At 38.3% G+C, this 12,786-nt stretch overlaps 1 protein-coding gene across 1 annotated transcript; it reads right to left on the reverse strand.

Annotated features, from left to right (window-relative positions):
* Positions 1-6,954: 6,954 nt before the first annotated feature.
* Positions 6,955-12,543, reverse strand: LOC127657267 (mitochondrial amidoxime-reducing component 1-like). Its single transcript, XM_052145986.1, has 7 exons — positions 12,220-12,543; positions 11,868-12,038; positions 9,563-9,728; positions 9,228-9,368; positions 8,979-9,040; positions 8,813-8,884; positions 6,955-7,102 (listed from the first exon to the last, which is right to left on the reverse strand). Exons 1-7 carry the CDS (start codon positions 12,468-12,470, stop codon positions 6,988-6,990), a joined length of 978 nt encoding a protein of 325 aa, XP_052001946.1. The 5' UTR covers positions 12,471-12,543; the 3' UTR covers positions 6,955-6,987.
* Positions 12,544-12,786: the final 243 nt, after the last annotated feature.

A 12,786-nucleotide genomic window follows, 5' to 3' on the forward strand; every position in this document is an offset into this window, starting at 1 on the left:
GGTCATTCGTTTTCTCCGTGGTACATGGAGGATGAGACCGACAACCAGGTCCAGGGTTCCTGCCTGGGACCTGGCGGTGGTTCTCGAAGGGTTATCCCTGGCCCCTTCGAACCCCTTCAGTCGGCCTCGCCCAAGGACCTGACGTTCAAGATGGCTTTTCTCTTAGCTATTACCTCTCTAAAGAAGGTGGGAGATCTTCAAGCCCTGGCAGTAACACCAGCTTGCTTGGAGTTTGCCCCTGGCGGAGTTAAAGCCATTCTGCACCCGAGACCTGGCTTTGTGCCTAAGGTGCCTTCTAACACGGCACGGTCCACGGTCCTGCAGGCATTCATCCTCCACCTCATGTGTCGGCAGAAGAAGAGAGGCTCCATTTGCTCTGCCCTGTCAGAGCTTTGAGCGCTTACCTCGAGAGGTCCTCTTCTTGGAGGAGGTCGGACCAACTGTTAGTGTGTTTTGGGTCACCTAAGAAGGGGCTCCCTGCTTCGAAACAAACCATTAGTAATTGGATTGTTCAGGCTATTATCTCGGCCTATAAGGTGCGCAATTTGCCTTCACCTTTGGCCATAAGGGCTCATTCAACTAGAGGCATGGCGTCCTCTAGGGCTCTCTTATCGGGAGTGCCCCTCCAGGAGATCTGTGAGGCAGCTGGTTGGGCTACCCCGCACACTTTCATCAGGTTTTCTGCACCTCCCTAGTACGCCTGGCGCACATGTGCTCTCGTCCTAGCTGAGTGCCTGAGTTCAGTTTCACTCTAGGGCAGGCCTTTTTCGGCGCGTGGCCTAGTGGGCATTCGTTCCCCAAAGAGTCGTTTTCAACGACGCAGTGCGAGTTCCCTCGGAAGGGAACGTCTCGGGTTATGACTATAACCCTTGTTCCCTGAGAAGGAACGAGACACTGCGTCGTCCTGCCACGCCCCTCAATGCCTGAGAGCGGCTTGCTTCATCGCTAGGCTAATGTGTTTGTGTGCCGGCGTCACTTTTATGCATCCGGTTATGCCGTCACATGTTACGTCATGACGCAACACCAATCAAGATTGGAATAGTTTCATTCATAATTCAGAGGCGCACGCTAAGGAGCGTTCCCCAAAGAGTCGTTTTCAACGACGCAGTGTCTCGTTCCCTTCTCAGGGAACAAGGGTTACAGTCATAACCCGAGACGTTTTCAATATTTAGCTTATGTTTTATATCTAGAACAGGGGTGTTCATTACATCAATCATAATAGCAAGAGCAACACTGGTTGATTGATCTAGATTAAATATTTACTTTTTATTTCCTGACATCTGTAGATGCGTGTTGTTTGATTGACAGACGGCTAATGTTTGAGCGCTAATGTGGGTTGGTGCCTAAATGGTCAAATACACTTTATAATTCCGCCAATGCCCGTCTTGATGAGGATATAATGTAAAACAAAGTGAATTTAAACAGTGGGATAAAAAGTGTATTTGCATCAAAATGTCGGACTTGAGGTGTACATGTAACCGAATTGAGCACTCTCTAGTAGGTTATGTCATATAAAGGCTATTAATCAAACAACAATAACAAGGAAACAAGAAAACCACTCACTACTTTTGGCCGAATAACTTCAGTAGCTTTAAAAGTAATAATGTATTAGAATAAAACAGTGACATTTTTAATAATAATATATTTTTTAAATATTGTTTGTTATTTTAATAATACTGACCCCTGATGTAGAGAGTGTGTTAATTGGTATAATAAATTACAAGGAAAGAAGAGATGATAAAATTATTTATAATTATGATTATGCTTAGCCTTTATGAAGATAGAAAAGTATCAGCATTTGCAGAGCAATACTTCTGCTGAACATTTCACCAGTAACAAACTTCAGAAAATTGTGCATCTTGCATTAGAATGAGAACACAACTCTTTCTGTCATAAAAGATACAAGAACTAAACCAATGTTGAACATTGTATCTCAATGTGGCCCCCGTGTGCTACTTTCATTTCACACAAAAATGAAAATTCTCTTATCATTTACTCACCCTCATGCCCTCTGTCTATGACTTTCTTTCTTCAGAACACAAATTAAGATTTTTAGAAGAATATTTCAGCTCTGTAGGTCCATTCAATGTAAGTGAAGGAGTGCCAGAATTCTGACACACCAAAAAGAACATAAAAGCAGCATAAAAGTAATACAACTCCAGTGGTTTAATCTATGATATGACAGTTGTGGGTGAGAAAAAGATCAACATGCAAGTCCTTTTTTGCTAGAAATTCTTCTCTCTGCCCAGTAGGTGGCGATATGCATGAAGAATGTGAATCATCAAAAACACAAGAAGAAAGTTAAAGTGGAGATTGACTGAGCAGGGAGGAGAATTAATAGTAAAAAAGGAATTAAATATTGATCTGTTTCTCACCACATCCATCATATCGCTTCTGAAGACATGGATTAAACCACTGGAGGCACATGGATTAGACTACTTTTATGCTGATTTATGTGATTTGTGGAGCTTCAATATTTTAGCACCGTTCACTTTCATTGTATGGACCAAAAGAGCTGAGATATTCTTCTAAAAAAATTATTTGTGTTCTGCAGAAGAAAGAAAACCATACATATCCAGGATGACATGAGGGTGATTAAATGATGAGAGAATTTTCATTTTAGGGTGAATTATTCCTTTTAAGCGTGATGTAGCCCCTGTACCAAACAACTTTTCCCATGCCTGCTCTACCTCCTCTATTGTGCAGGACATGACGTGCCAAGTGATCTTGCTTATTTTGCATCCTTGCATTGTTTTGAACATGTTTTATGCACAACAATAAAGCTCCGTCGGCATAAAGGGAAATTTAGACCCTACACATAAACTGATTTTAATATTTAATATATACATTATAATTCAAAATGGTGATCAGTGTATTGAAAATAACTTTTTTTTTTTTTTTAAACTTTATTTGTTTGTTTTTTGACAGAAAAAAAAAAAAAACAGACAGACAGACCAAGGAATACCAGGCAAATACGTCATAGATTAACAGAAATGCTCAACATCATGTAAAACAGGGAGAGAGAAGAAAAAAAATATACATATACATGTATATACATCTCAATTTGTATTCAGATAAGATATCCATTTTTCCCAATATGCTTCACATTTACTCCTGGCATGTCTCAGAGAGAAAGTCAAATATTCCATAACATAAATTTCCCGCACTATTTCTATCCATTCAGCAATTGGCGGGGATTCTTTACTTAGCCATTTCCTAGTTATTGTTTTCTTGCTACCTGCTAAGAGTATTTGTAACAAATATCTATCTGCCTTTCTCAGTCCTGTTGGTAGATTTCCTAAATACATAACGCTAAAATTAAACTCAAGCTCTGAGCCGATTATTGACCTAATTGCCGTCACAACCTCTACCCAATACAAGGAAATAATAGGACACTCCCAAAAGATATGATAATGACCAGCCGACATATTACCACACACTCTCCAACACTGACCATGTTCAGGATTATTGCTCTGTGACTTTTTTATATTGGGGGTTATAAAGAATCTTAAAGTGTTTTTCCAAGTGAATTCCCTCCACAGACCTGAGCTAGAGGTGGTAGATTGTGTTCTGCATATATTCAACCAGTCATCCCCACTTATCTTTATGCTAGCTTCTTTTTCCCACCTCATTTTTACATACATTGTTGAGAGTCCCCTGTCCAACTGTAAATATGAATATAACTTGGAAATCAGTTTTCTGCTGGTATTACCCTTATATGCGTCGATGAATATTCTAATCAGGTCTGTTCCCTTCTCTCCAGTAGTTTTAATATGTTTATCAAAGTGGTGTCTCAATTGAAGGTATCTGAAGAAATCTTCCTTCCCTAAATAGTATGTATCTATGAGTTTTTTAAAGGCATCCAAACCGTCAGTAGAGGATATCATACAGTACGAAGTGATACCTGAATTAGTCCATTGCTTGAATCTACTGTCCAGACTAGCTGGTGCAAATTCTGTATCATATTCCACCCAACGTAATATTCGTGTATTTCTTTCAAATTCCTTATTTTTAAGTAGTTTGTGCCAGACGTTAAAAGGGGCTGCCATCCAATTAGTTAGTTTGTTCAGATGTTTCTTCACCCAGTATAGATTGAAGAGGTATGCTTATTTGATTTTGCTCTAAGTCCTTCCATTTGGCATCACACTCAGGGTCACACCAACAAACCAGAGAACGTAACTGTGCTGCTCTATAATAATCTTCCAAGCACGGTAGAGACATACCACCTTTGTCCTTGGGGAGTTGTAATGTTTGAAATCTAATCCTTGGTTTTTGTTTTCCCCAAATAAAGGATGAGATAATTCTATTCCATTCACTGAATTGTTTGAGAGGCACTTCTACAGGCAATGATTGAAAAAGAAAAAGCAGCCTGGGTAGTATATTCATCTTTATAGCATCTATTCGGTTATGCATGTTCATTGGTAATAATGACCAACGGTTCAAGTCTGCTCTAATATCAGCTGTTATAGGAATGTAATTGTGGTTATAAATGGCCTCTTTAGGTATGTGTACCCCTAAATATTTAATAGTATTACCTTTCCATTTAAATTGACAGATTTTATAAATGTTTTCTTGTGGTTCGTAGTTGAAAGTAAGCGTTTGAGTTTTATGCAGATTTAATTTATAGCCGGAATATGAACCAAATTCTTTAAGAAGAGATAATAATTTGGGCAAACTTGCAATAGGATTGGTTAGTGTCACGAGTATGTCGTCCGCATATGCACATATCTTATATTGTGTGTCTCCTATCAATACCCCCGTTATATCCTTAGCATCTCTGATTGCCTGCGCCAGAGGCTCTATGAAGAGGGCAAATAGAGTGGGACTGAGGGGGCATCCCTGTCGACATCCCCTTTCAAGAAGTATTGTTTTGGATAAGTCCCCATTTATTTTAATTCTAGCCGTAGGAGAGGAATATAGGGAGTTCAAACATCGAATTACCTGGTCATCGAAACCAAAACGCTTAAGGACCAAATATAAATATTCCCATCGGACAGAATCAAAAGCCTTTTCAGCGTCAAGACTTATAACCACCGATTCCATGTCACTGTTTCTCATATGATCAATGAGGTGGAGAGCCCGTCTTACATTGTCCTGGGTTTGCCTGTTTTTTACAAAGCCTGTCTGGTCTGTGTCTATCAGATCCGGGATTATGTTTTCCAATCGTTTTGCTAGTATTGACGCATATAATCTATAATCTATATTTAAAACTGATATAGGTCTATAAGAGCTGCAATCCGTTTTGTTTTTACCCATTTTAGGGATCACTGAGATTACTGCTTGTCTCCAGGACAGCGGGGTCTCGCCCCCTCCAAGAACATAGTTAAAGCAATCCTTGAGCATTGGTGTTATTGTTTCCCTGAGGATTTTATACCATTCAGATGGGTACCCATCGGCACCTGGCATTTTATTCGCTTCAATCTTGATATTGCCTTGTTTATTTCATCGTCTGTTATCTCCTGGGTTATTATTTTATTTTGCTCTGTCCCTAAAGATGGTAAATCCAAAGATGTTAGAAAGGATGACATGACAGCTGACTCTGTTGTCCGAGGTTGAGCATATAATTTTGTGTAGTACGTTTCAAAGGCATTTTGTATGTCTTCCAAATTATGGTACATCTCATTGGTTCTTGGGTCCTTCACTTTATGTATAGATCTCTCGGCCTGTTGCTTTCGTATTCTCCATGCAAGTAGTTTCTTAGATTTTGGGCCATTTTCATAGAAATTTTGTTTAATTAGTTTAGCTCTCTTCTCTACTTGGTTTTCATATAGGTCATTTAAGGTTTGTTTAGTCTTCGTTATGTCATTTAGAATATTAGGGTCATTATACTCCATATGTTTACTCTCCAGTGATTTTAACTTTTCAGTCAAGTCCTTAATTTGTCTCTCTTTTTCCTTTTTCTTCTGAGCCGACCACATCATAAGTTTACCTCTAATAACAGCTTTTGCAGCATCCCATAATGTACTAGAGGATACTGCTCCATTATCATTATAGGTCATATAATCTTTAAATTCTGTCTTTATATACTTTTGACATTGAGGGTCATTCAGAAGGCTAGTGTTAAATCTCCACAAAGTCTCTTTGGGCTTGTTGTCTAAATGCAATGTCAAGTACACCCCTGCATGGTCAGAAATGTCTCTTACCCCTATAATCGCAATTTATAATCCTATGTCTATCTGAATTTAGCATAAAAAAATAGTCAATTCTTGAGTATGCGGAGTGAGGGTGGGAAAAAAAGTAAAATGTTTATCATATGGGTGGAGTTCCCTCCATATGTCTATCATTCCTATTTCTTTAAGCAGTTTTTTAGCATATAACGCTTCAGGTCTTATGTTTTTTATTCTATTTGAGGAGTCCAAGGTTGGCTGTAGCTGGATGTTGAATATAACTTTTTAATCTTTTAATTTCTGTTATCATGTCTCTCTTTTATTTTTTAGAATCAGATTCATGTAGTGTTTATCATAGATAAGTGATGTATTTTAAAAGTTGGCATACAGTGTTCATTATAATGGGGCATGGGTTTTGCAACTCAGTACTCAATACTCACTAATCATGAGTACTTTTAAATGAGCTATTCTTTTACTCTTACTCGAGTAGTTTTTAGGACAGCTACTTTTACTCTACTCACACTACATTTTTTGGGAAGTAACAGTACTTCTACTTGAGTATCATTTTTCAGTACTCTTTCCACCCCTGATCGTAACAATACACTAGCAGCATTAGCTTTACCGTACACTGGTATTTTTGGGGTTCCCAAAATACTGAATACATAAATCTATGCTATTCACTTTACAATCACAGTACTGTGGGAATTAACATCTTCTAAACACAATAATCTACAGCTAATAGCACATTTTACAAAACTATCTTGAATATATATGCTTTATTGTTTCTTATTCAATGATGAAAAGAATATTTATTAAAATTCAATTTTCTGTTGTGTCCGCACTAGATTGTGGTTCTGCATTCAATCCCGTCAGGCCCGTTTCAATAGGTGACCTTATAAACAGGTTCACCAACACGAAGGTCACCGGCTTTCTTGACGGTGTAGTACTGTCCCAATATTGGTGAGGTTTTCTGCTTGGGGTCAGTCAGTCGATAACTATGAAGCAAAAACATTGCAAGTTATGAAGAGTGAACTGTGGATACATTTTAAAGAAGTAGTTCACCCAAAAATCTACACGATGCAACAACTGCTAGCAGGAAGCCTTTTTATTTTTAAAGTTAATCAAGTTCAATTTATCGATATATTTTATGCTTCAGAAGACATTCATTGATCGACTGGATTTGTGTGGATTACTGTTATGCTGCCTAAATATGCCTTTTGGACCGTCAAGCAGCCAGCAGGCTGATGGCACCCATTCACTTGCATTGTATGGATATACAGAGCTGAAATGTACTTATATAAATCTTCATTTCAGTTCTGCTGAAGAAGGAAAGACATACACATCTGGGATGGCTTAAAAGTGAGTCAATCATGAGAGAATTATAAAACATTTTTGGTGAATTATTCCTTTAAGAGATGTAAACAATGTAAACTATACATAGAGCCATTATATTACCCTGTAGTGACATATATAGAATGAAAATATGCAGTACAGTTTAGGAAGATGTGTATAAAAAGCTTCCGAAAAGTTCTGTGTGGTGTAATGTATTTTTTTTTTTCCCAGATTCAGTCAAAACACATAGCTTTACATTCAAGCCAACAATGACTCTAAATGTATCCAATTTGCACATTTCTGTTCATACCGTTCAAAATTAATTGGTGCAAGTTTAAACAGTAATAACTTTATCTAGCTCTGAAACAACTTTTTACTTTTCACAATCAAATCAATTCCCAGTGCATAAAATAATGTCCTGCACTGCATTTCCACCCTTTGAATACAGTATCCTGTTTATCTAAATGTAAAATGGGCTGCAAACAGATTTTCGTGTTGACTTTGAGTCTAGTGTGCCAGACAACATGTAACTGATTAACAAAGAAGAAACAAGAAAATAATGTTGGCAATAGGCACAAGAAAATGATTGACTAAGCCATAAACCTAAAACAACAACTTATCTTTTTAGTTGAAAACTAGGTTCTCTGTCACAAATCGTAGTTATTGAAGGAATATTCCAGGATCAATACAAGTTGAGCTCAATTAAAAGCATTTGTGGCACAATTTTGATTACCAAAAAATATTATTTGGACTCATCCCTCCTTTTCATAAAAAACAAAAGAAAAAATCTGGGTTAAAGTGAGGTACTTACAGTGGAAGTGAATAGGGCCCATCAGTAAATGTTGTAATACTCACTGTTTCAAAAGTATGGCCACAAAACTTAGCAATATGCATGTTAACATGATTAAAGAGTGATTAATCGCTTATTAACATTTTCTGAGTAAAGTTATAGCCAATTTTACATCTTTGTTATCATGCCAACGTTTCACCGTAAATCCTAAAACGACAGCAAAAACTGATTTAAACAACATTACAGCTCATATAATACACAAGTTTAAACAGAAGAATTAATATAAGTGGTTTTATAAAATTATAAGCTTCACATTTCTGCCTTTAACCCCTTTACAAATTGGCCCCATTCACTTCCATTGTAAGTGCTTAACTGTAACCTAGATTTTTTTTTCTTTTTTTTTCAAGAAAATGAGAGACAAGTTTAAATTAATTTGTGTTGATATGCCACAAATGATGTCAATTGAGCTTAACTTGTACTGAACCCGGAATATTCCTTTAAGACCCGAGTATGTGTATGATCTATGCAATCCTTAATCATCATTATCAAATAAAACGGCAAGTTTCTGTCGGTGTACACTTACGTTTTGAGTGTGGTCAGCGGCTCTTTCCGAGTAATAACTCCGGTCTCCGCGTTAACGGTAGTTAAAATGCATCTGTACATTAAAGAGGCCGACAGCACTGATGTTACTAGAGTATTCTGCATTAGTTCTGAGACTGTAGAACACTGCAAATATCAAGTTAGCATACCTTCCACAGCCAATGACTCTCTTCATCTCCACTTTGCCAATCTGAATATGATCCCAAGTGTCCTATTGTATAAATGATACAATTTTGCTTATCTAATGTGAACATACACAGTTTACACCAATATTTAGCACCGACTACTCAGATCACCCCAGACAGATGTTAATACCAGGTGTAAATATGGTTTCAATGATGACTATTTTGGTTCATTTTATATGACTTACATATTTGAAGCATTATATTGAGCTATACCTCTGTGAAGGCTTCACAGTCACTGACCACAATGCTGGGACGGAATTGAGAGATAGTGACCTCCTGGTCCAATCTGGTATTCAGATCCCTAACAGAGGCCTCAGTCATCAGCATGATGGGCGCTGCATCAGGATAGGCCACCTGAGAAAATGTGAAACACCAAATAATGCCGGTGACTGATAAGAAACAACCCAATGTTCTGAATTTAAACTAAACAATTAATACACTGAAAATATAAAATAGTATGCCAGGTTTACGCTGCTAAATAAGATGAAAACACATCATCACCGTCTCCGAAAAGTGTACATTGTCACAGTGTCTGTCTAACATCAAACCTTCTCATCCTTAGGAAACAGGGGCTCTTTCTCTGAAGGCCTCTGGGCCTTTAGATGCGGTTCAAAATGGACCAGACGAACAATCTTGTCTGATTCCAGGTATCGAGTAAGCCAGTCAGACACTTCGTCCCCACAGTCTCTGCCCTGGACGTCTACACTAAACACTCTAACAGACACAAGCAAAATCATTTGTGCCAGTTTTAATTTAATCACACCTTTGTCAGCACAATCCCATTTTCTTTTTAAGGTGTACCATAATATGAAAAGAAAAATAATTGACCCAGTTGTTTTTGGTCAGGTAAGCCAAACTTAATGTAAAGTATTAATGTCATTGCATGAGTTAACAATATTTTAAGGTCAGCACAAGCACACTTTTTAAGCAAATCCATCTTTAGAAGCGATATGATAGGTGTGGGGTGAGAAACAGAAGTCCTTTTTTTTTTTTGTGTAAATCTCCAGTTTCACTTTCACATTCTTCCTCAGCAATTTGTGCATTTCACCACCAACAGGTCAAGGAGGGGAAAAAAAAAGGCTTAAATATTGATCTGTTTCTCAACCACACCTATCATATTACTTCTGGAGATATGATTCAACCACTGTATTACTTTTAAGCTGCTTCTATATGCTTTTTGGACCTTGAAAAGCAGGGGCGTGTCTAGGGGGAGGCTGGGGGAGGCAGTGCCTCCCCTAGGATAAGCTCTGCCTCCCCTGAGAATTTGAGAAATAATCTGTCCATCTGATGATAAATTACAATTTAAAAGTGGATTGTTTTGTGCATATTTTTCCATCGCTAGCAGATGAGTGAGGTCTGACACAACAAAAATCCAGTTTTGGCGCTGTTTCACAGTGCGCGCGAGCTCGGTGTACGCGCTCAGAAAAAGTGCATTATGTCAGAACAGAACGCCAATGAAATGTTTACCTGGCAGAGCTTTAAAGCACGAGCAAACAATGAACTTTTGTGATTGCGAATAAGTGCTGTGTCCTGTGAGTGTAACTCTACCGCTGCATTAACATATGATGTGAATGTACGTCGAGTTTTCGGGGACTGATCGAGGCGCCAGAACTGCAGCTGATGGAATGTGCGGGGATGAGAAAGCAGTGTGCAGTGCACTGTATGCGGTGCACGAGCAGCGCGAGATGCTTTCACATATGCTGCGTTACTTTGTAGGCTAACTGATCCGCGGCTGTACTGTACCAGAAACACATAGGCATACTCACTATTTTTTTTTATTTCAAATCCAGAAGTTATCAGCAACTTTTATTTAAAAAAAAAAGTTTTGTCAGCATTGCGATTCTCTTTGTACACATATACACTCTTTAATAGACATATTCACGTTAAAACCCAATTTAATCAACGTATTCAATGCATTACTTCTATACAGATGTATATATTAATTTGCTCGAGCAATTAAGTGGAAAAATATTTAACCATGTATTTATATTAAAATCGCAAACATTTTAAATTAAAACTTAAAATTGACAAAAACAGCAGACTCATACCTTTTCTTTTGCATTTAAATTTTAATACAATAAATCTTGCATTTCACAAAGAACTTGTTTTTCCACCTCCACGAATGAGACTAGAGTCATTCATTATCCCGCCTTGTTGAGGTAAATTTTAGTTTTCCTTGCTTTACCCCGGTCTTAAAGTAAAAATGGGACTGTGAAAAATAGTAGTATTTAATTAAATACATTTATCGAAGTCTATTTTGACTATAGATCTCAAAACTCCTCCAGTAGCCCCTTAAATAAAAAACGAACAGTCCTAACTAGAACGTTCATTAAAAAAAATGTAGCCTATTGCTTTTCTATTGGCCGTTAGAAAAAGATATGCACTAAAACAGATTGTGTGTAGTATAGCTTAATTTTGTGCCGATTTTTTCAATTGTTTATGTTGCCCCCCCAAACAAGCCAAATGCCCCCCCCCAAACATGATATCCTGGTAACCCCTCTGCTTGAAAGTTCTGGTCACCATTCACTTGCACTGTATGGACCTACAGAGCTGAACAATTCTTCTAGAAATCTTAATTTGTGTTCAGCAGAAGAAAGAAAGTCATACACATCTGGGATGGCACGAGGGTGAGTAAATGATGAGAGAATTTGCATTTTTGGGTGAACTTTTCCTTTAAGAGGGACCAGGACATTTTTCAAAATATCTCTTTTTTTTCCCCAACAGAATTAAGAAAGTTATACGGATTTGGAAGGATTCTAGTGAGTAAAAGATAACAGAACTTTCATTTTGGGTTAACTATTATTCTGAGTGTGCAAATATTTACAGGGGCCACTATATGTCCCACTAAAGTACCTGCAGTCCACAACTGCATTATTGGGCTGCTGAAGAGGAACCCTCAACCCCTCCATCTGGGGTCCATTGAGACAGAGCTGCCCATCCTCACAAGTCAGCGAAACCAACACCAGACGAGGCTGCTGTCGGCCTGACACCATATGTCCATCTTCAGTGATGACAAGCCAGTGGCTAAAACAAAACACAGTCTTTGTTCAATTAACACCCAGAGCTAACTGGATATCCTTATGTCGTTCTGTATAGACATCATATGCCAATGAAAGACAGTCGAGCATATTGAAACAGAATAACCTCAAAATAGCAATGCATCAACTACAAACCAGATCATTGCAACATTGTTACATAAGCTCACCGATCCTGCATTTCGCCGTATTTCAGTCCCATTCGCAGGCATTCTGCAGTATCCACCGACACAGCTTTCCCAGACTTCATCGGATGAACCAACAGCTGAGAAACAACTCCAACCTGAGTTAACTTCTTCTCTTTACACATATATTTATACCCAAGGCCGAGTCCAAGCAGTGCAACTGCTGTACCAGCAGCGTAAAATGCGATTTTCCTATTCTGATCATTTAATTTCTCAAAGACCTCGTAAAAAGCCATGCTTTTTTTCGGCAACACAACTTATCGGAGATCTGACAAATCTGGAAAAGTTTCCAGCACCTCTGTAACGGTGTCCTTATTTGGACCAATGAAAATGCGTGTTGCTACTAACTGCAGAGCAAATGGGTGGAGCTTACGTTTAGCAGCTCCCATTCGCCAGAGCCATAGAGAGACTCTATATAGAGAGACTCTATATGGCTCTGCCATTCGCTAGACGTCCAGCAAGGAGGAGCTTCACGTAAGCTCGTAAACACTTGCAGTGAACGCACGGCATCAGTTGGAAAGGTGGCGGAATGTCACAGATTGTCGAGGCGAA

This window comes from Xyrauchen texanus, chromosome 16 (genome assembly GCF_025860055.1).
Source record: "Xyrauchen texanus isolate HMW12.3.18 chromosome 16, RBS_HiC_50CHRs, whole genome shotgun sequence".
Taxonomy (NCBI): domain Eukaryota; kingdom Metazoa; phylum Chordata; class Actinopteri; order Cypriniformes; family Catostomidae; genus Xyrauchen; species Xyrauchen texanus.